At 40.4% G+C, this 24,469-nt stretch overlaps 1 protein-coding gene across 6 annotated transcripts in view; it reads left to right on the top strand.

The window, feature by feature from the left end:
- The window catches only part of CTBP1 (C-terminal binding protein 1), a 237,482-nt gene that overhangs the window by 77,061 nt on the left and 135,952 nt on the right, over nt 1-24,469 (top strand). The window contains exon 1 of one of the 6 annotated variants that reach the window (XM_040063740.1): nt 10,684-10,761. The exons of 4 other annotated variants lie outside the window; for them this stretch is intronic. In XM_040063740.1, the coding sequence (XP_039919674.1) occupies nt 10,755-10,761 (7 nt within the window). In that variant the 5' untranslated portion in view covers nt 10,684-10,754. Of the gene's footprint in view, nt 1-10,683; nt 10,762-24,469 lie in introns of those variants that run through there. One more of the 6 variants, XM_040063741.2, reaches the window with a different exon arrangement.

Raw genomic sequence — 24,469 nt, 5'->3', positions numbered from 1 at the left:
GGCTAGATCATGAGCCATAGCAAGTTGGTTTACATATTTTATTGAGACAGTGGATATTATCTTAAACACAGGCTCTGTATTTTTATTCTCCTTTTCTGACATACAATTCTCTCCCCTCTCTTTCTTCTTTTTTAAGAGCTTCAACTGCACTAAAAATTTTAAGCAGATATTTCCATTGTAACAATATCTAGCTAATTAATAAAAATTTGCAAATCAGCATATTAAACCTCAAATATTTTCATGTAACATTCCTATTGCTTCATGCTATGACTATCTGATATTGTTCCTTTTTGGTTGACTCTTCAAATATGGAAAATCTGCTCCTCTGTATCCTTGTAAAATCCCATTTCCCTACAGTGTTACATGCTCTAGTGAGCCATTTAATGTAGACCTCAGTTGTTTTTGTTTACTGATGCTGTAAATTTTAGGTATTTCACTCTTCCTCACCCCAAAAGCCCAGTGGACCAAAAGGACAGTTTGATCTTTTCAGATACAGTCACTTCTAGAGAATGAATTAACCCTTTTGGTGATGGGATTTCCTCTTGTGGGCGTGGGGGGAAATGTCAGATTCAAAATATACTTCACTCAGCAAAGGGAGTAAATGAGCAATTTTAAAATGAGAACTTGACTAAAACTAGTTGGAGGAAAATATTTTTAGTATCTCTTGATTTATCTGTAGGTGTATAAGCAAATGACAGGTTGTAAATATTGCGATATAGAAATTGGTTTTTTTTTCTCATTGCACCCATTTTGTCTGTTTTAAAAAGCAAAGGCCTCAGTCTTTCTACATGCAATTATTTAGATGCAATAATTAAAATATTTCATAATGGAAATAAAAATCTATTTTTTATATATTAATGCTATCTTGTTATTGCTGAGAAGAACACTGTTATTGTTTATGGATATTTGAGGTATTTATAGTAGGAAATATGCTAGTGCTGGATTTAAGAGAATGGATAAGGTACTTATGGCACTGTGGATGTCAGTTTGGGAAGACTTTGGTACTGTATGGTGCTCTGCAAAGATTTTTTTAAAAAATTGTGTTCATTTCAATGATTAAGTTTTATTCTTACATCATCCCTGTCATTAATCAATTCTTTACCTTTTGGATTTTTTGCATGTCTTAGTGTTAAATCTGGGTTTTTTTAATGACTCCAGCTTTCTTACTCTGATATATCCAACATTTTATATGATTAAATGACTGTTAATTAAATGGCTGTGTAGGGCAAGTACTTCTGTATACTTGGTAAAGTTTGTATGTTTGTATGTGGACCTTCTCATGGGGCTAAATTTTTTTTTTTCTAGATTATTCACTGGTGCAAAATGTGAAATAATACTTCCTAGCACTGTCCAGAAAATTCTAGGTGCCCCAGACATGACAATGCTACAAAATGAAGAAATATTGTTGAAAATATTTGTTTGCTTTGTTACTTTGGCTTCAAGCGTTTGGGTTATTGAAGGGATGAGGATGTTTGCTTAGTTGGTGTAGGGAATTTCTACTTCAAACAAGATGAAACTAGTTTCTCCTTGAATGGCTGTAGCTTTTCACCTATTTTTAAGTGCTGTCCATGCCAAGGACTGCTGTGGGGAACTTTGCTACCTTGTAAAATTACTCCCGCTTTTTTCTTTTTTTTTTTTTCCTTTTCTAAGCTATATTGAGTTTTTCTTCTGTGATTAAGTAATAAGTAAGTTTGTTCAAATAATCTTAAGCATTATAAGTGGCACAGAAGTGTTACAGGTGTGCAATGGAAGCCGTTCTTCCTCATCTGTCCATTGTATGTTCATTCAGGTGGTGGAGGAGAGATGTGTGTCTGGAGCAGGGATTTACAGCCCAGATTAAGTTACAACCCTTGTCTTTTTTCCATTATGTATTATTCAGTGCATTTTAGCAAAGAACTGAAATAGGACGTGTCAAGGGTATCGTAGAGTTCAGCCTTCACTACGGGATCAGTTGCTGCTTTTTTTGGAGAATTACAGAGCTTTTTTTCTTCACAGAAAGAAGCCTCAAGTACAGGCAAATACTCTGGTTTGAAGCCTTTGTATTGCCAGGACTTCTAAAAATGGTTAAGCCTTTTTTTTTTTTTTTCTTGAGCTTCTGAAGGGTATTGAACAGCTCAGAAAAAGGCATACAGAAACAGACAAATATAAAAATAAGTGTTAAGCTGTTGTTTCTGATTTAACCCTTGAAGCTGCTCTATCCTTACTCCTGTTGCAAGAGGGGCTGCGAGAAGTCATCTCACTCTAGCGAGAATGTGGGCGCAAAACACAATGAATGATGTTAGTTAGTGTGTGTTTTACCTAGTTCTATACTTTTGGTCAGTGGGTTGTTGCCTGTATTTGAGACATCTTTGAAGACAAACGTATTCCTTTCAGTGAAAAATAGGTTTATATTATCCAAATTGAACAGTATTGTCATTCCAGGTAAGCTAAATATGTTCTGTTACCTGTGATCCAAAGAGTTTATGAAGGGATAGAGAAACAGGATAAAAGTCCATCTTCTTCTTTTAAAGAAGAGGTAATTAATAAATATGTGTAAAAGCTCCAAAACCCTTCCTAATGCATGCAGAGCTGCAATGAGAATGGTGGGCAAGGGAACTGAGGTGTGTTGGGCTCCTTGTGAGCAGGTAGGGAAGCTCAGGAGCATTTTCAATTGAGGTGTTCATGCTTAAGATAATTTAGGATTTTTAATTCACTGGTAGTTTCTTTCGGAGTCAAAACAATAGCTGAAACCTAACCAATGTCAGCCCTGAAGTCAGTTTATTACGGGATTCAATAGATTTGAAATGTTATCTTAGGATTGTTATGAACTGTTAATTGGCATTTAATTCCAGTTAGTTTTAAAATAAGCACTTTTCTGTTAGGAGTTTGTTTTGCAGGACAAAGGGAGAAGCATATTCGTGTACACACGCCCAGAGAGGCAAGGTTCAGTGATGTCTGATCTAATACAGCATCAAGGCGAAACAGCTGTGATTTAATGAGCACGAAGCTGAGTGAAGTTCCTAGCTAGGACTGCCTTACTGATGTTCTTGGAAGGGTTTGAGAAAACTCCTCGCCCTGCACGTGGCTTCAGAGTTTAACCGCTGAGGGAGGTGCTGCCAGGAGCAGGGTTGTGTCTGCAAAACTCCAGAGCTGCGTCGTTCAGTTCTGTGTAATTGCATAATTAAAGTGCGGCGTTGCGTGTAACACACCTCACTCAGCAGAGAGGGAGAGACACAGGTCCTCCAGCTCCCTGGCACCTGTGCAGAAATCCCACCCTGTTGGCCAGAGGTCTGTATCCCTGCTGGCCTGCTCAAGCCAAGGAGGATCCATTTGGAAGAGGGATTTGGGTTCAGTGCCTCCAGGGCAGTCCTGGACTGCTCTAACGATGCCGAGTGATTTAACGATACCGTTTGATTGTTCTGGGGATAGGGAGACAGGTACAGGCAAAGACTCTGCTTGGATGCCTTGGTATTGGCAGTGCTTCTAAAAATGGTTAAACCTGCTTAAGCAGTAGCAGTTTTTGGCAGGACCATTTCTTTCAAAGGTTCTGAAGACTCCAGTGTCCCGAAGGCAGCCATGTGGTGTGCAGGGCAGCTTCTTTCACCTCTCTGGTGGAGTCTTCACCCTTCATTTCTAAACCACCACAGTGTTTTGAAATCCAGACATTATCTCTTGTTAAAAAAAAACAAAAAACCAACTTCAGCACAGCCCTCAGCACTTGTGCGTTTTATGGGATACTGTAGAGCTTATTGTGAATTAATTCAAGACTCATAAAAATTAGTATTTACTGCCGCTAAGAATTATAGGCTTCTACCTTATGAGCTACCAGGAGTGAAGAAACAAGCTGAGGTTTGGGTTTTGGCGGCCTCTTGAAGGTCAGTGAGACCTTGGTTGTTGGAGTAAAGCATCCACCAAGCCCGAGCGTGACTCCGACCACAGAGGCCGATCCCGCAGTACGTGCCCAGCGTTGTCCAAGGTCTGGAGCCAGGACACGTCACTCAGGACCATCTGCTGAATAATGAGGTGGCAGAGTGCAGACGCGGTCCTTGTGTGAGCAGCTGGAGGCACGGCTTCATTCTGTGTGTCTTAGCTCTCAGCACAACGATGGGTGCAATGAGAAGGGAGTGGGTGCTGCTGGAAAACTGGGCTGAAGAACTATTTTTTTCCCATGGAAATTCATACCAGGTGTTATTCAAAAAGAAAGATGATTTTTTTTTTTTTTCTAAAAGGTGTGGTGTTGCAGGAGAGGTTACCAGTGGAGAACTGAGCTTGGCTTGCTTCACATGGATTGCCTGTCATGAGGAGAGGGGCTGTGCTAATGGCTAAATTGGAAGGCATCCTGAATATTACAAGGAATCAGGATATTATATAGAAATAACTGAGGTTGCATTGAACACTGGGATAATAGAAGTAGAATAAAATTCAAAATATAAAATCCAAGGTCATCTCTTCTAAGTGGGTGATAGAGTTTTGTAAAATAGAAACTTGCAACAAGATTCTCATTATAGATAAATAGTACTTGGATGATCACGGGATGTGCTTTAGCAGCCCCTGTGATATGCATAAAAACAAGGGAGCAGAATATTCTGCTCTATCAGTAACTTCATCATTTCTGAATATTCTGCACTATCAGTATGAGTTCATCATTTCTGAACAGTTTAATGAGTAAGGTGAAGAGGCTGTCATCTCAGAGGGAGGCATGAGAAATATATTCATCTTCTATTCATCTTTAGATACTCTGTGGAGCAAGAGGAAAAGAACTGAAAGCCAATGTCTGCAGAAGAAAAAAATGGTGCAAACAACTGCTGAATGAATTGAGGTTGAATTCTGGAAGAGGATTCCTGATGGGCAGAGCCCCCAAAGTCCACCACAGCTTTCCAAGGAAAGTGGTGGCAACAAAACAAAACAGGGATTTCCTTAATAAGGAAATTTAAGTTCACGAAAGAAATTATTTTACATTGCTCCTATAACTTCCCAAGGGAAATCTTCTCAGACCTGTGCTTCAAAGAAATGTGTTACGCCACTAGTGCTCATAATGCTTTATTCAAACTATTTTCTTTATCTGAGCAAAGTGTGGATGTTATCAACTATACTTGAGACAACCTGCTCTGGAAGTAAAAGCCTGTTGAGATAAATGTTGTGATACAATTACCTTGATATGTGGGCTAAATGTGTAATTGTAAGAGAAGAACATATTTAAGTGATGTATAAAATATGTTACCACAAAAGAATGTACAAATATCCTTCAAAAAGAGCTCAAAAGTTCCAAAACAACACTACAGGGAAGAAAATCTAGGAGAAAGCAGATTAGCTACAGATACTGATTTCTGGTTGTTTTTCTTAATAGTTGCTGTTTTGAGAAAGCTGATGGATTCTTAAAAGCCAATTTTAGATTTTAATGCAGTATCAACGGTTTTCTTAAATTCCTTATGGTCTCAAAATTGCACCCATGAAACGTCAGCTATGTTTACCAAAATATTTTCAAATTTAGATGAGGGTTGCAACACAGGGAGATAGTTCAAAGAAAGAAGTGTGCATCTAGTGTTGACAGTTTTGCAAAATGATGTGAATATGCATTCAGAATTTTCACTGTAACTGAAAAAAATAGATTTTTCCTCTTTCAAAAAAAAACCCCAAAAAACACCAAACCCACCCCAAACCTCAACCCTATCATTATAACACATTTTGACTTTAAAAATAGCATTTGTTCTTGTGCTTTAAAACAGAAAGTATCAAGGCTTTTTAGTGGAGCGATTTATTTTATCACCATTGAAAACAAATGTGGAGAAAGAAAACCCTATTAGATTCTGATCTTTTTGTTAAGTTTCACTGCAAAAAAATAGATCCTATGAATCTGCGACTTTTAATGCCCTACAAGAGTGCAAAGAATAACCAGAAAAGCTTAACCAAAAAAATGCTAACCTGAGTTCATTGTTGTATCGTGGTAACTGCATGCTAAATGTGGTAGGTTTGACAGGTGAATAAAAGAAATGCTCAGATCACCCGAACCCCACCCCTGACCTGCCCATGGTGCTGCCTCCTGTGTGACCTCCCTGCCCTCACCCACTGCTTTGGGGATGGCTGAAGATGAAGCCAGAGACCCCACCTGGAGTCACTGAGTCCAGCTCTGAGACCTCAAAATAAGAAGTTTGTGGATCTGTTGGAGCAAGTCCAGAGGAGGCCATGAAGATGCTCAAAGGGCTGGAGCACCTCTGCTATGGAGACAGCTGAAAGGGCACCTTCCAGAACCTAACAGGAGTGACAATGAGAGCTGGAGAGGGGCTTCTGACGAGGGCATGGAGAGACAGGACCAGGGGGAATGGCTTCAAACTGGCAGAGGGCAGGGTTAGATCAGATATAAGGAAGAAGTTCTTCCCTGTGACAGTGGTGAGGCCCTGGCACAGGGTGCCCAGAGCAGCTGTGGTTGCCCCATCCCTGGAAATGTTCAAGGCCAGGTTGGATGGGCATTGGAGCAGCCTGGTGTGGTGGAAGGTGTCCCTGCCCATGGCTGGGGGTTGGAACTGGATGATCTTTAAGATTCCTCCCAACCCAAACCATTCTGTGATAACTGGATGTACAGACAGGATAAATGCAGCTGTGTGAGAGGCAGCGCTTCACAGCATGATAGAGATTTAGCAGAATTGTTGGTACTTTTGGAGAGACAGTGGTCTATCAAGACCTCTCTCAACATGGGAGGTGCTTGCTTTGAGTCAGACTAGTAGTGCAGGAGTAGATAAATTTTAATTTGCTTTTAATTAAGTAACTTAAGATATTCAATAATTCCAGTTTCCAAGAAATGAATGATGCAATTTAGTCTTGAAGTACTTAATGAAATGATTATTGAGCTGGGTCAGGCCATGAAGTGCCCTCTAGCCCAAGGTCCTATATGAAGCAGAACACAAAACCAGGCCAACTGTGTACGGTACATCTAATACTGCCAGCCTTTAGATATTTCCAGAATACAGACTTCCAACCTGAGACAGCTTTTGTGCTGCCCTCAGTGATATATAGACAGCTATATGGATAGATACATATAGATATATTTATTTGTTCCCCTCCTGGAAGCAAAGCTAGTCCTGCCTTTGACTCCTGTGGACTTAGAACTCATCAGGAAGGAGGAAAGTGTAGTAGAAGAAAATGTACCAGGGTTGAGTGAGTGGTACCAGATAAAAAAGTAATAATGGGCATTGTAGGCCACTGGAATGGCTCACAGATGTTTAGCATAGAGATGTTGTCATTTGGGTGATGAGATAAAGACGCCCTGGTATATATTTGATTATAATACTTAACATTACACGTTTTAGAGTGGATTAGGCATACATATCTGCATGTATGCAGTCTTAACATCAGGGATAAATTTGCGTAATTATAGCTCATAGTTTGTCTAGTTGCTGCTATTTTTGAAAGTTAAATAATTGCTGATAGAAGGGAGTGGTAACTCATGGCAAGAAAAAATGCTCTTGCCTCATCTTATGTGGAGGGTGGTGGGTGTAATTCTGAAGCTGGTCCTGTTTGCTGCTTCTCTAAAATATGCACTGCTGCTATCTGTAGGCACGTTTTGGGGACTGAAAAAATTCACAGTAATGTGGGTATTTTCTTAGTAAATTAAATGATCACCATGCAGAATGCTTGTAAAATATTTAGATAAGTGGTTGTCTGTAAGTGGGATATGTAGGTATGTTTTCTAAATAAAGATACTTAATATTGAAAGAAAATAGATTTCTGGTTGCTAATAATATGCCAGAGAATCAGAGAACTGATCTGGGTTGCCTAAGATCGGGAAGGCAGCAGCTTATTTAAGTAGTAAGCTGTTTTTTAGGAACCATGTCTGTTTGTTAACTTAACGATGTTCAACAAATTATTAGATTGAAATGTGGATATTGCCTTTGAGAAGATGAATGTCATGAGAAGGAGCTGATGGGATTATAACTTTGAATATGTTCCTGTTTACGTGTTTAATGTACTATTAAATGCCATTTGTTTAAGAAAGAATTAATAATGGACCTAGTATAAACAAATATTGTTTTTGTATCACTTACGCTCTATTTGATTTTTGTTTCATGACAGCAGTTCAGAATTAAGATTCCATTATTTATTATCTAGAAAGAAGGACAGGAAACAGCACATCTCATGTGTTTAGCTAGGAAATCCGTGGAAGCTGAGGAAATGGCTAAACATTATGGATGTAAAATACTCGAAAGTATGAAAGTCCACATTCAGGAAATGCTGGATATTTTGCTATAAAAGACGTATTTAGAAGATCTGACAAGACATCAATCATGTGAAGACACCCTGAAAGCATCACGTTATCTGGATATTGTAGAGGATTAAAACTAATTTAGGACAGCCTTCTAATGCAGTTGGTATGGTGTAGTTAGCCTGGAGACACCAAGTACTAAGGAGTTTCAGGAACTAATAATTGTAAACTTTAGTAAACATGACCCCAGTATTTTAAATTCTTCATTTAGGATATGATTCAGAGCTGTGTAGGAAGAACACAACACAGACAGTGGACACTGAGCATGTGCCTAAGTACGTTCTTCCCAGCAGTGAAGGCTTTGCTGTAACAGATGTTCCATCTTCCTCCCTGGGAAAGGAAGAACTTCTCCAACACCTTTACAGAAGGTTGGGAAACCTCTTCTCACTGCCTTCCTCAGCAGGGGAAAATATCCATGCAGGAAAACACTTTATGATGTGTAAAGCGTAAGACCTTCAAATTCAGTGGGATTCATTGTGTTCTTAAGTTCAGTTCAAGCAAGTTCTTTAAACTTAAGAGTTATTTATCAGGCACAAAATTACGACCAGCAGGGTCAGTCTTGCTTTGTGTATTTAAGTACATTTGCTGTCATCCTAACTGTGCTAAAAATCTTTGCGTACTCCAGTAATAACTGCTGAAGTCTGCCTAGTTAAGGAATTAATTTGGTGTAAATAATCTCCTATGTAGGTAATCTGGTTTTATTACTTTTAATACCAAAATCAGCATCGTATTTGAAGGAATGAATTACAAAAAAAGAAGTCTAGAAAGTAATTATTGCTGATATGGTAGTGAATTCTCCAGTAGCCAGTTCACTGTGGTTGTTTTTGGTTTTGGTTGCTGGTTGGATTTGTTTGTTTGTTTGGGTTTTTTTGGTTACTTTCAGTTGTGCTTTATAACACATGTTTATAGACTGTGTCAGCAATGTTCTTCCTCAGTTGCTGTTGCAAAGACTATTTTCATAGTTTATCACAGAATGCCAGGTTTGCTCAGCATGTAATTTAATCTTATGCTTGGAAGCATCCACATTACTTGGTTATCATGAAATTATTCTTTTATAAAAATGTATGCTTTGTGATCTATATTTTATTAATTTGGTGAGTCAGTTTATTGATTGTTGCAGATGCCATGAATGTATAATTTGTCACAGTTATTGGTTGCCTGTCAGCAGCTCGTAGCGTCACAGTGTTCTTGGCTCTTGGGGCACCTTAGGCGAAAACCTCTCTTGATCAGCAAAAGAAAAGCTTTCTCCTCTAAGTTATCATCAAGACTTGGGTTGATATCAGGTTTATCACTTCACAGCGTGTATTATCCTGTATTAGCCCAACTCTGTGAATATATTCATAACCTGGCCTGCTCAGGCAAGGGCTCTGAGCAAATACATTTTAGTGATTTTAAACGCTGGGGGTGAGGTCAGAAGGAGCACAGCATCAAAAACAGGATTGTCACTATTTCAGTTCACTCTGAACTTAGGAATTGTTAGGGTCACCAGAATGGAAAAACAGAAGAAAATTCTGAGACATTTTTATACCCATGTTCTACAGTAGATATTTTTCTGCTGTAATATAAAGTAGTCATGAGTTATGTTGATTGAAAAGTTTATTTTCAAGAATTAATTTGAAAGAATTTTAATTAAAAAAAAAAAAAAGCCTGTTTGTTCCATATATTTTAGCAGAGCAGGTATTTATACCCACAATTGTTTGACTTGAATCAGAAACTTTGCTAAGAATTTCGCAGCGGTGATACAGATTAAGCAGTTTTGCATGCTGGAGTGGAGCTGTGTGGTGGAAACATCTGCTGGTTTCGTTTTGTTATTTTTACAGGGTGGTTCTGCATCCTGGGAGCTTGTTGTAGGCATGCTCTGAGCTAGTGTGCCATACCAAAACCAGGGGCTGAGATCAGATTTTGGCTGGAGTAGTTCTAGTGGCTTAGTTCTCCCCATCTTTTTGGATTCTCTAAAATATTACTCTCTGGTGCTTCCCAGCGATCGGTCCTGATTTAGACGAGGGCATCCTTCCACATGGAGCAGAACAACTTCCCCGGGGGCTCCCCAAGTTTTTGGTCTCTATAATTAATGTACAGTGGGGGGACAATATAAAAAAAAATCCAGGAAAAGGCCCTGACCAAAATAAGAAGGGCAGAGGGAAGTTAAAAGGGGGGAGCGAGAGAGAGGGGGGAGGAGAGAAATAAGAAACAAACAAAAAAAAACAAAACAAGAAAGAAAAAGGGTGGGATAAAAGAAGGCGGGGTGGGGAAGGAAAAAAATCGAGGAAAAAGGGAGGGAAAGAATTAATCGCGGGGGGCGGGCGCGGGGAACGGGCAGAGCCGCTCCCCGCCCCCGCCGCTCCCGGCCGCCGCCGCCTAATGAGCTGCGCCCTGATTGGCCGGCCGCCGGCGGCGGGCGGCCGCCATTGGCTGCGGGCGCGGCGCTCTCCGCCCCCATTGGTCCGCCCGCCTGCCCCGTATTTTCAGCAGCGGCGGCGGCGGTGGCGGCGGATTCCGGTGTGGAGCCGGCGGCGGGATGCAAGGTGGGCGTGTGGGCGGATGGATGGATGGATGGATGGATGGAGGGCGGCATGGGGGGACGGATGGATGCAGGGATGCTCGGTACCCGCCGCGCTGCCCCGTCCCTGCGCAGCGTCCTGAGCCACGATGGTGGATTTTTGGTTTTTTTTTAATATATATATTTTTAAATAATTATTTTTGCACCGCACCCCCCCGGCTGCCGCTGGGCGGGGGCTGCGCCAGCGCAGCGCCGGGGGCAGCGCCGGCCGCATCCTGCCCGCTGCTCGGGGGATGCGGCTCTTTGTGCCGGGGGCAGCGGGAGTTTTCCCGGGCAGCGCCGCCGGGAAGGCGAGGGGATGGATCCGGGGTGGGCTGCGTTATTCCCGGCGCCGGGGGTGCCCCGGGACCGCCGCGGGGTCCCCGCCGCCCGTCCCGGCGCTGCGCTGCCGGGAACTTGGCGAGAGCGGAGTTGGCGCTGCGGGTGTCTCCCGTTGGAAAATCGAGGCTTGCGTGTGCTGAATTGCGGGAAGTAAATGGGAATCGGCTGGGGGATGTTGTCAGATCCCAGAGGAGAACCCGGGATTCTTCCCATAAGTTATTTCCGTCGATTCGTCAGATATCAAATACCTCCCCTTTTGGTTGATTGTAAATCGATGTGGTTAGGTGCGGTTATCTGAACGTACTTTGGGTTGAGTTTAAAATAACAAATATTAAGTTAAATACTCTCTATTTTTATCTTGGCTTTTAATCTGTTTTACGTTTCACGGACAAATTTAGCTCTGTTATTTTGCAACGTATCTCCGTTCTTTTTCATGAGGTGTTTTACAATCAACTGTATTTATTCTATTTCTTCAGTAACATCTTATAAAAACCACATCCACGTTTTTAACTTATGAGTTTCCTGATGTTTTTCATGGCAAAAGTTATTTCTGATGGAGGAGATATGTTTTCAGACAGAGAAATCTGCTGACAGATTTTGCAACTTTTTTCTCTGTGGCATTTTTCTCTGCATAAGGCTGCAGTTAGGTCTGGGTCCTGTGCTTTCTGTTAGCTGGGAATTTAAATACACTGTGAGCATCCCCAGCTGGAGATGGTACTGGAAGCTGTAGTATTTGTATGACCATTTCTGTGACATGTGTGAAAACTGCAGATTTTGGATAGAAATAGTTGATTATGGCCATTCAGAAATCAGTGCTTGAATGTTTCTTTCAGAAAAAATTGCCACCGAACCTTTAAGGTGCCTCATATAAAATTTGGGTTAAAATCAATGGTTCTGTCGGTGTAGTCAGTGTGATTTTCATCTGCATGTGTGACGAACCCCTTGCTTCTTGCCATTGCAGAGGCAGAAGGATGCTTGTGGGGCCAGCTCTGTTGCTAGGGCTAAAAACTTAATTTTTTTGTTGCTAGCCTGAAGCTGTGAGAATCAATACAGGTTTTTACACGGAGGGATGGAAGAATTTCAGTCTGGCCCTACCAAGCAGGAGCAGCCCCAGCTCCTCAGGGGTGTGGGAAGTGGCCAGGGGAGTTGCACTGCCCCAGGCTCGTGTGTCCTCACCTCCTGCCCAAGCACCCATGGGTGCACAAACATCCTGACTGCCAACTAGGACCGTGACAGGGGGATCCTTGTTGGGAAAAATGATGATGGATAGGAACAGTACCTGTTGCACCACCAGTGATTTGTCACCTCCCAGGGAAAAACTGTGCACCTGCAGTTCTTTGATCATCTACCCAAATCGTCTGAAATGAGAGTTTAACTTGAATTTATCAGTGTGCTATAATGAGGTGATTGTGATTACTTGAGTAGGTGAGAAGTTCAGAGAGTTATGTATAAATTATTATGGTTAAATAAATGCTATTTAAAAGTACAAGTGATCTGTACTTTTAAAATGAAGCCAGCTACAGTTCAGCAACTGCTGTTTGAAAGTAGAAGTACCCATGTGTACATTTGATGGCACTTTGATTTTGTTACATAATGGCATGCATAATTTTCATGCATTATATAAACTTTTTTCAGAACATCCTGAGACAACAGACAAAATAAGATCTATGTCTGTTTGATACCTAGTGAGACTTTTTTAGCCTAAGTAGCAAGTTCTGGTTTTTAATAGTGTGTAAACAAACTGCAGCTAGGCTGGCAGGCGTTGCCTGCTTGTGGCGGTAACAGAAATATGAAAGATGATGTGAGCACTGCAGAACCGAATTACCCTGCATGCCTCCTGCTTGTTTTCTCACCCAGGCAGCTGAGGGGGAGCAGATAAAGGCTTTCCTTTCCCTTTGCATTGCTTCTCTGTGACCCCATGGGACTGCAAAAAACCTTGTCTTTCTTACTCTAAATGTTGCAAAGTGCAGACTTAATATCTAAAGGAGATACATGTTACTAAAAAATGTATTTTCCAAGTATGAATAGATAATGAACTCTTAATAAATATTTTTTTTGAATAATGGAACATTAAAAAAAAAAAAAGGTTGTGTTAGAAAAAAGTGAAACCCTGTTAGTTGATTTTTGTGGTTATATTTTTTCCTAATTGTATGAGTTGGATAACAGTTAGACTTCGGTGTGCGCAAGAAGATTCACATAGATAAAATGAATTTGCTTAACATAGATTACTGGAGGTTTGGGAACAGTAATATGGATAAGTCATTCATTCATTCATTACAAAACAGTCTCTGAATTTCTTATTTTATTTACTTGTGGGTCTGAAACAATCAGAGTTTTAGCAGGTGCTGCCTAGTTGTTTTGTAGCTGGTTTTTGTTTGCTTTTTTCCTTTTATCGTGACCTTGATGGATGGAAAGAAAACATTTCCGTGGTGAAATGTGAGGGATTACTGAGTCTTCATGGTGGTAGTTTCTGTCTTATAGTGACGTGACTTATGGTAGCACTTTTCCCCGATAGCAGCAATGTTTATTTCAGAAGTATAATTTTCATATTTAAACACATGCAGCGCTAGATTGGAAAACTTTTAATGACAATTGCATGGCATGTTTGTTTGTAAATGATTATGTTGAATGACGGGAGAAAAATTAATTTGTACTTGCTAAAGATCTGTGATTTTTATATCTGTTATTTAACAGAGCTGTAATGTTATCACTGAGCGCTGCCAGTTGGTTATAAAGTGCAATGTGTAACATTTCCTGGTACTAGAGTTGCTCTAAATGGAGAAATAATTTAAGCGGTACAAGGATTTTTACGGTCTTCTTGTCACAATTAACTGTTTTGATGAAATATGGATTTACACAACATCTGGCTTTCGGGACCGGCGTTCCCATCGGATCCCGCTCGCTTCCCACACCAGCAGCATCCTGCCCGGAGCCTCGTGGCAGGGCAGCATGGGCTGGAGCCTGCCTGGAGGACGGGAAACCAGGGCAGTGTGGGGATTCTCTTGGTGTAGCTCCTTGGGAAACTTGGGCAGGAAATGCTGCTGCTGCTGGCCGTGAGTGCGAAACCTTTCGGTTTCGCTTTAGCAGGGGCCGTGCTTGGGCACGGCGAGGTCCCTGACCCGCAGCTGGCTCCTGCAGCCCCCGATTCCTGTGCTTGTGTGTAGGCAGAGCACGCGGTGTGTGTGGCCTGTGGATGGGCTGTGGTTTGGGGTCTGGCACACAGTATTGCCATCGATTTTGGAGGGAACACCATTCTGTTTCCTGAAACTGCCGATGAGGCTTTGAAGTGAGGTGAGGGAATCCTGCGGTGTCAAAGCAATGGGTTGTCCCCTCAAGACTCTTCTGCTCTACATCCCTGTAGTGGTCATCCTCTTATCAGAGGGGAGGAGCTGGCATTTTGTATGGTTACTTCTGTCAAATTTGTCTCTTCGTGGACCAGTGTGTCTTTTACTGTTCTGTTTTCCTGCACCATGGAGCAGAGGGTGCCTCTCGCCACTCCTAAGCTCAGAGATGGTCATTAATGTCTAACTGCTAATATTTTTGTGTCCATCCCAGGAGAGGCAAATTCACAGAGGCTAAAGTAGCCTGAGAGACACTGGTGCTCCTCCTCGGTAAGGGCCGGCTTGGGAGATCGGAAGGTGATTTTGGAAAGATGTGATTTCCCATCATGAGGCAACTTAGGGCACAATGAAAAATGGGCACAGTGATGAGAGACTGTGGAAAAATGTTAAAAATAATTCTGTGCCACTTCTGCCACTTTTCATACACGGCCTGTCCTGACTAGTGAATATTCCAGGCCGCTGCTGTCCCTCAGGAAAGAAACTGTGCAAGTGTAAGGTCCCAGCCAGCCTGGGATGAGCAATATTCAGTATGCAGAAATGGTACTGAAACACTGACTCTAACTGCTGTTGGCACAACATCCTGCAAAATTTTGAGGCATAATTTTAAGAAACTCAGACTAAAGGCTGTACAACTTGGAAAGTGTGGCGTGTTCGTTCTCTTGGGCTCTGTAAGCCATCTCAGTGCTCGCTGCTATTTCTGCCGTCATTCAGGGCAAAACAATTGAGGTCGCTCATCGAGCAAGCTGTGGTGTTGTGAAGACAGCAGCAGACTGTGTCGTGTGCTACCTTTACATCCACATTTTAGGAGACAAAGTAAAAATAGTTCCAAGTGTCATAGCTTGGTGAAACCATCCAGCAAAACCTCCTGATTCTTGTACAGATATTTAGTTCAGCCTTCCTCTGCTGCTCCTGAGTCTTTGCTTCTAATAGATCTCTTACTCAATAACTGCAAATTATTACAATTGCTCGGTCAGAGTGAAAAATGATGTGTAACAGTTTGCTGTTATAGTGGAGATCAATCATGTTACCTTAGAGCTAGTTTAATGTGTGAAGGAAAGAGCCCAGACTAGTTAATTGTCTCTTCTTTGGGGTATCCTTCTATAAAATGAGTATAATCGTCATTATAAAAGGTGCTTTAGGACTCACTAAATATTTTTGAAGCACTTAGGAATCGTAGTTAAAAAAATAATTGCCTAGTAAATTGTCTACTTAATAAAATGTGAAAATAAAAGCTATAGAATATATTAGACTTCATAATCATTTTAATAGATGCATGTAGTTTATTTACCTTCTCAATGAGAACTAACAACCACTGAAAGCAAATAGGTCTTTTGGAAAACTATATTGGCAAAATGAGATTATTTAAATTAAGGTTTCCAGTTCACTAGCTTAAATTACTTTTACGTTTATGATTTAGGCTCTGATTTAAATCATACTTTGTACTGTTAGTGTTCAAAATTTATCATCAACATTGAAGCTGTGAACACAAAAGACGTTCTTGGCAAGACTTGTGGAATGCAATGTCAGTATATTTCTCTGGAATACTAAAAATTTAGAAAACAAAGCCTTTCCCTTGACACTTACGACTTTTGATATATGAGGGGGAAAAAACCTTAACAAAACAAGCTGCACATGGTTGTATTTTAGTCAGTAGACTAATGGGTGGCTGTTCCAATGGCCTGGAAGGGACCAAGGGCTGAGTAGAGGTACTGCTGGCAAATGGTTCTGTGGTCATTGGTCTTTTTAGAAGGGAAGCAATATTTATAAAGACTTTCTTGAATAAATAACATCAATCTCTTCATCAAATATGAAAGGACTGGTAATGTTAGCTGTTGTTCTTGTTGATGAAGAGAAGTACCAAGAAAAATTGTTTTGCATTACCAGCAGAAATACTGCCGAGTGGAAAGGACTTCCTAGAGCTTTTTATTCATTTATTGTTCTGCCGAGCAATTAGAGGAACAAAATCTCTTTACATCTTTTTTACAGTTGACAGATTGGCATTTGTTTTTCTCTGTTTAAAAAACCCCAAACAACCAACAAGCTGAGATTCTCATCACTAAGGAAGGAAGTTTAGACCAAAGTTTCCAGAATTTGTGACTCCCATTCTTGTGTTACCGCAGCTGGGAACATGAAGGGGAAGGTGTGGGCTTCATGTGGAAGTTGCAGGTAGCCTTGTAAGCTGTGCAAGGCTGCAAATCCTCAAAACCACCTCTGCCTTCCTGCAGTTTTCCATGGGTCCTGGGGCAGCCAGGGTGCAGTGTGGCCCCAGGGGTGGGGGAGCCATAGGTGATGCTCAGGTGAGTGCACTGAGAACATGGTGCACCCACCTGTCCTGCTGATCTCTTTTGGATGGGCAAAGGGGATGGACTGCTCACTCTTTTCACAGGACACATGTATACACAAGGTTTTTACAAAATTAAATGCCTGTGAAATCGGGAGCAGAAGAATGGCTCTGGGCATGGACTTACTAGCCCTTCACTTGCCTTGAGGAAATGTTGTAAACGGGGGATCTGATTTGCATTTGTTAAGAGATGGTAATTTCAGCTTTAAATAATGATGCTTTAAATTGCGATTTGCATTTGTATCTTTACAGAGTAAATACCAGATTGCATAAGTAGTTTCGTACCTTCCTTTTTTCATTCTTCCTCAGAATATCTTGGAATAGAATAACCTGTGAGTTGTTACTGTGGCTTATTGGTACCACATTTTGAAACCCAAGTTCAACAAACATATTTTGTACCCTTTCAAAAAAAGAATAATAACAAAAAAATCCATTATTTGCTGAATTGCACAAAAATGCTGTTTGGCTCATTTTATGTGTACCCACTTCAGTGACCAGAATGCCAATGGAGGCTTTGTTTAAACGTTTTTCTTTATTTTTTTCCTTCCAATCCCACCCACACATACACCTGTTCATCTAAGTCTTTTGGGCCAGATATCAGTTTATTTGATTTTTTTCTTTTTTTCCTTTTTTTTTTCTTTTTTTTCTTTTTCTTTTTTTCTTCCTGCTCCATTCAGTTAACTGCTTGCTGTCAGTTCTGGCACATCCCCTTGTTTTCTGTAAGTTGCCCCTGGAAAAAAGGCTTGTTTCCAAAGGCAAAAAAGTAATCTGGCTGGGAGTTAGATTAACTGTTGTAGTAGCTCATGATAAACGTCTGTTGCAATACACCCAGATGAGAATATTGCTTTCAAAACTATTTACTGCACATTTTGAACTGTTCTCTTTACTTGTGGTTTTATCCCCCCCCCCTCCAATTACTAAATTCTTTCAATAGGACATAAATCCATGGAGTCCATCTTGGAGACTGTTTATTTTATGATACGGACAAGGAAATGGGGTTGTTGAGTTACTGTTCATGCGCTGGAGCCCCTGAATATTTCTGACTGGAGCACAGAAGTGTATGTTTTCCTTAATAAAATCCAACTGCAGAACAGGCCCCTGGGAGTGCTGCTGTGTGTGTCCGTGCTCTGCCTGTGCTGTAGTCCTTTGGATATTTTCCTCCTGCTCTGAATTTGGCACGATAAGACTGGTGGGGAGTGGAGTTTAACTTGGATCTCAAACCCAAGGGTGGGTACGTGGTTGGAGGGGTTTGGCCAACTGGGCTTGGGACTTTGCCATTGAGGAAACCTTCTGCTGTTTCTTTGGAATATTTTTAAAATTTTGTTTGTTTGTTTTATACATCTTTTAAAAAGTTTTTTAGTTCTAGATTGTATGGATGAAATAATGACAGTTTCTCCTGCAGCTGGCTTTTGAAGTTAGGTCTGCCAGCAGCCACTTACTGCTGTAGCTGAGGTTCAGCAAACAAACAAAGCAAGCTTTGGTAGGTTTTCCCAAAACAACAACAACTTTCTCCCCCACCCCACCCAAACCACAAAACCAAACCATTCTTGGTGTCTCTGGGAAAATAATATTGGAAAGCAGTATGGAATACCTCAAATGGTGAGTGTTTTCCAACAAATCGTTTTTCTTTTTTATGTTAATAGGGACAATGCTCTTGCCATAATCATGTTCAAAGTATTTTCACCCATATTTCTCAGAAGCTGAAAAGTATTTTGTGCTGGATTTCATATATCTAAATGTTTCCTATCACAATCAAAGAAATCATCTGGGTACTTTACATATGTGTTAATCTTTACCAGAATTAACTCTCTTTGCATAGCTGTCTGACAAGCATAGACAAAGGGAATTTCCAAGTACCAAAGCCACTTGTAGCAAAATACAAGAGTCTGTAACTTTATTTCTTGCTGATTTTCTTAGGTCTGGCAGAACCCATGTTGTTTTAGCAATAAATCTGTAAGAACAGCTGTTCTGATTCAGAGCAAGCACTTACAATTCAATATCCTGTCTGTGATGGTGATCAGCAGGTATCTAGGGAAGCATACAAGAACAGTGATAAAGTGATGGAATCTAAGGCGAGATTTCTTAGTTTACCAGTTTTATGGTGGCATCAGAATTTTCAGAATCTGCTTCCTAATCATAATGCTGAAATGACAGGTGTGAGACACTTAACAGCCTGAGCTTTCTCTTAAAAACTGTGGTAGTGATAGGATGATAAAAAAAGGAAAAAAACCCTGAAAAATAATGGATAGTATGTAAAAGAGAGAGAAATAATGGGATAGGCTGGGAAAAGGGAAAAAAAAAAAGGACTATAATTACTGCATAGGTAAAGAAATGGCAGAAAAAGGTTGCATTGTTACCCAAGAGGTGAGACCCTCCTGCACTGGAGCTTACTGAGACCTTGCCCTGGCAGGCTCAGCCATCACCTACATCACATCATTTGGGCATAGGGAGAGAAAGGCAAAACCAGGACATGGAGAAATAGTTGGCCTGAGCCTGGTTCGAGGCAAGAAAGATGGTAGAGGGCAGACAAATTAAGTGTGGGAGAAGAAACACGTGGGAAAGGGGAGCATGATGCTGGGAGTTTCCAAGAAACGTGTAGAAACTGAATTATTCTCCGTCTGCAAATATCTGTCCATTCAAATTGATGAATAAGAAATGTTGTCTGTGTAGAAAATTTGTTTTGCAGGTTTGTACTGACACCCTTGGAGCATTGCTGTATTTTTCCCAGGCTTCAAGACAACCAGGTTTTATTTTTAGTGCTGCCCTGGGTTCTCTTTTTGTGGTGAACCTGTTCCAGCTTGCTGCAGTCATTACTACTAAGACCATCTAAATAGCAACTCAAAAAAGCTATTAAAGCAATGTAAATAGTAATAAATTACTTTGGCTTTGTGTGGATTAAAAGGTACACTTAGGATGGACTTGGTTTTGGGTCAGTTTTTTTTAATGCTCTAGAGGAAAAGCGTGACAAGCCTTACTTACATCACTGGTGTGCAGAGGTGATGGTGCTGTACTTTAAATAAAAGACACGAGGGCGTTGTGACTGGGATATTGTCACTGGAGCAGTCACTTAAAAGTGGATTTTTAGGGAGGCTTTTACAAAAGTGTGTGGAAAACTGTTATTGACTATCTAAAGCAAATTCAAGAATAATATCCAGGAGGTGTTGCAGTGGATGAGGAGGTGTTAAAGCAAAATGCTCACCAGAATAAGTCATACTGCAAGCTAGGATCAAACCTGACAAATCCAGAGTTCATTGTATGTATCAGGTTGAGGAGAAGAGTACGAAAGGGCAAAACCCATCCTGGATTTAAACACAGTTATGTAATCCTGTGAGCAAGAAGGGGGGTTGGTACAACCAGAAAAAGGGGCTGTTGGGGGTACCTCACAGAAGGGACTGCTTCATCTGTGGCTAGAGACCAGGCAAAGGAGATGTATCAGCTCATAGAAGAGGTGGGTACAAGATTAAAAAAATGCCACACTGGTCTTTAATAGGTTGATATTTTCATATGTATGTATATAAACAAACATAAATTAATAATACTGGTAGTATTGTGTGTGTATGATATTAGAGCAAAGCTTCCCATAATTAAAGGAAAGCAGTACACAAGCAGCTTCACCAGTATGGGAACGGGAGGGACTACGACACTGTGTTTCAGGATTCAGCTTCATTTACCTTTTTAAGAGGACTGTAGGAAATGGACCTTTTCTCAGTTCCCAAGAAGGCTTTTCCCAGCCTGGCATTCTCAAATCCAAGGAGCCTGGGGCTGGTTTTCTCCCATATGTGCTGTGGAAGATGCGTTGGTTTGCACACTGTTACTGTGGCAGCTGTGGACTGGAGGAGTACAGGAATTGAATTGTGCTTTCTCCTTTTGACAGAGAATTTCACCTTTTCCACTGATTATCCATGCTCCTGAAGAACCTGAGTATTCATTTGCTTTCTGTTAGCAAATAATTTTAAATGCAACTTCCACAGTTACTACTCTCAGCAGCAAAAGAGGAGCTCTAACAAGGCATATATAAAATAAAATTTTCCAAAATCTAATAATCTGGGTTATGCTTGCTGCCCTTACTATGCAGCTTTTTATTAAAAGGTTTATAAAGGTGACATGTCAACACTGACTTTTCCTTCCCACTGCAGCAATTTTTCTTGTGTGTTTTAGATGCTGTATAACCACCTTAGAATAAACAAACATTCTCCAGCATCAGCCTGGATGCATTTTTACAGCACACTCAGGACTTTTTTATGGATGTTTTTGTATTTTCTCTTCTGTTACATATCTCCATGTTTGCCTACCAAATCCTTTCTAAGCATCCCAATGATTTCATTGGCATGGACAAATAGATGTCTTCTTTATATATTGAATGTAAAAGAGAATTTACTCTTGAATTTCAACCTTCACTTTAAAATATTTGGTTTTCCTATATCCTTACAGGATTGACTTGACTCTGAAAAGGAGATTCCTCAGAATCAGGAAGGAATCTGATGGCACATTTGCACATCAGTTTATTGTGACTTTTTTACACTCAGATTTTATTTAACTTGTATAATTCTGTTGTGGTTTCTTTAGTAAACAGAAATAGCCCTACAATTCTGTTTCACAAATGCCTCATTATGCTGAGCTGTTAATAGTTCTGCTAGTATTGTTAAAGTATTAAGAGAAGAGTAATAATTGCTCTGCTGTAATTGTATTGAGGCTAAAAAAGCATTCTCATAGAATATTAATGAGAGCCTTTTTTGAGGTATGAATTATTGTTCTTAGGACAGAAAATAAAATAAACCCCCAAAAACCAACCAACCAACCACAACAACAACAAAACCCCCCCCAAAAACCGAAAAAAACCCACCCCAAAAAAGTGCCATCTTGGAGGAACATAATAATAAAAATCAATAAGGCTTTAATTTAGCCTTGAACTCCCTCGCTCCTCCTCTCCTGACCCCATTTGTATTTCCTGTAGGTCTCAGGGATCTGCTCCGCACCATATGTGCTCCGGTACCTCGGCCCCACAGGGGGCTGGGAGACGTTTTCACAATGAATTTTCTTTTTTGTATGTTTATCTCAGCCTTAAATTACTTTAGCCTTATTTAGTCTTAAAAACTGTGACTGTGGAGCTAATATTTTATGCAGCATCGAGAGGAACTGGAAGTGCTTTTCATTGCTATGCAAAATGCAGCTGGGGAATGGTGCAGAATTAACGACAGGGAGTTGTGCTCTTGAGAGTGCGAGCAGTAGTTTATTTTCATTTCTGTCATTAAATATCTTATTACCAACTATTTGTTTTTTCGCTCTTCTCCCCTGCTGTGCAGAAAAAAAAAAAAAAAAAAAAAAAAAGGGTGATTACTAGAAGGTAAGAATTGTACAAATGCTGAAAAGTACCTTAAGTCAGCGACCTTCAGTTGACCTCATCCACTGCTGGTGTGAGACCTGATTTTTTTTTCAGAGCTAAGTTAATACCTCTGCCATCCTTTTCCTTTCATCAAATCTTATTTAATTTTCTACCAAGATGTTGATTTGTAAGCAAAATCCAAATATAGGAATAATTAAAAGAATGATCTCTTTTAAATCTGAAGAGAGTGCATCAGGGCATAATAAAGCACAAGTGTTTCCTGGGACTTGCTTGACCATCATAAATTCACAGTCTATGCTGCATAATACAAATTTCTGACTGTTTTTGGTAGCAGTTATTTCTAAATAGGCAAATGAGCTGAGCTGCTGTTGCAACACTTGGCTTTTCCCAGACCCATTGATCTGAAGGTGCAAACTTGAGTTTGTTGTTTGTTTTCTGAGATTTCAAGGGGTCTTCAATTTCTGTTCTAAAACATGTAATTTCTTTTTTCAGTCTCACGTACCAGCTCCTTGTCATCCTTCATTCTCCCTCATCTGACATCAGTTTCTCTCCTGTCCATTTCAAACTGAAACTTGAAAAACTGCAGTTTTATACTTTGTATTATTCTTCTACCCCGGAGCTGTTTTTAGTGTCTTTATTGCAAGTAGACAGATGGTGATATTTGGTTTCCTGTCAGTTTTAATGAATATAGATAGGAGTGATAAGAACATTTGCTTCGTTTAGCAAACTTCCTTTTCTGGCTTTTAATTAATGAAGTGCTCACTGGTGTGCCGCTGCTTTTGTACGTGCTACAGTAAAATCTCTTGTACGACTCCACTCGTTGTGTCGGGTAATGAGAAAAGAGGATGAAAATAACTTTTTCCCTCAAGATCCTTTAAAGTTTACTTACCCAGACTTGGAATGCTGCAGACATCAGCCACGAACTGCTCGTACAAGCTGCTGTAGCAGCATCCTTTGTTGCTGCTTATTTTGGTAATATTTTGTTTTTGTACCAAGAACCCAAAGGAAGTGGTCTGTGTTTGGTGTTCGCTTAACCTTGGGTGAGGTTCAGCTCAGCTTTAGAGCATTTGCTTCTCATGCAACTTCTCAAATAGAATAAGGTCCACAGCAGAAATTTGGTAAAATGGAAAAGAAAACCCTTGGCTTTTCAACCTTCTTTTCCTGCAATTTGTCCTGCCTTGGAGAGAACCGAAACGTTAATCTTTAACATTGATTTTTTTTTTTCAATTAGTTTGCTTTCTGTATCAGCCTAGCACAGACATTATTTGAGATTATTATAAACTATTTTAGAGTCCATTATTTTAAAGATCTTTCTCCAATGTTTAACACTAAGGGGTTTTCCTTTCTCTTTGTGTATATTTGTGTCTTAATACTGAGGCAGGATCAGTGCTTGTAGGTGAAGTTTAAATAATTTCTGCTTTGCCATAACAGTTTGAGTTCTTTAATGGTAAAAGTAACCATGTCTGCGTGTGTAAAACATTGCAGTGGGTAAAGTCTGAATATTGGCTGTGGATTTAAAATATCTGCTTTAGCTTTGTAGCTCTAACCATTTTAAGATCTCACTAGATGGAGAGGAGTGGAGTGAAGGACCAGAAGGTGATCTTTGGGAACATTAACTTCTGAAGCATCTGACTATTGCAAATTCTGAAGAAACTGATTTTAAACCTGTTGCATGTTAATATTCCTGTTTCCTGAGTTTAAAAAGGGACTATATTTTGTACTTTTTTCGGGACTTTTGTTTTGCTGTAGCCTTATAAGGGTAGAATTTGGTTCCCTGATGGCAAATCTGTTCAGGGGAAAAAAAAGTTGGTTTATTTTAGCAAAGCTGTTTTAAAATACTCCAACAAGCCTGGCAGGAGGCAGAAATAGTTGTTATTTTATATTATTTCTTAGGTCTTTCTGAAAACGTCACAAAGTGCAAACCCTGTTCCTATGGAAAACTCTTCTCCCAGTGAAAGATACCTCCATTTTAAACGTGTTAAAAACAAACAAATTGTTTTCTCTGATGCATTTGTTGAAGGCAAATAATCAGATGCGTGTACTGCGTTCATTGCACGGATGGTATCACCTCTGCAAACAAACAGCAGCTGAGGTTTGAACATGTCCTTCCTTCCCAAAGGTCACAAGTAAGAAAACAAACCCATGAAAGGACGTCTCAAGAGCAGCGTATGTTTCAGTAAATACTCATTTTCTGCGCTTGCGTTCGCTGTCGGTGGGTTTGCAGTTCTCGTGGCGGTGTTGGTTTGTGCGAGGGTGATGAGGGAGGACGTGTGAGCCATTTCAGAGGGGAACGTGGATCTCTGTGGGCAGCTGCAGCTCGGTGCCT

This window comes from Hirundo rustica, chromosome 5 (genome assembly GCF_015227805.2).
Source record: "Hirundo rustica isolate bHirRus1 chromosome 5, bHirRus1.pri.v3, whole genome shotgun sequence".
Taxonomy (NCBI): Eukaryota; Metazoa; Chordata; class Aves; order Passeriformes; family Hirundinidae; genus Hirundo; species Hirundo rustica.
Note: the sequence above shows the minus strand (reverse complement) of the source record. Positions and strands in the feature narration are given on the sequence as shown.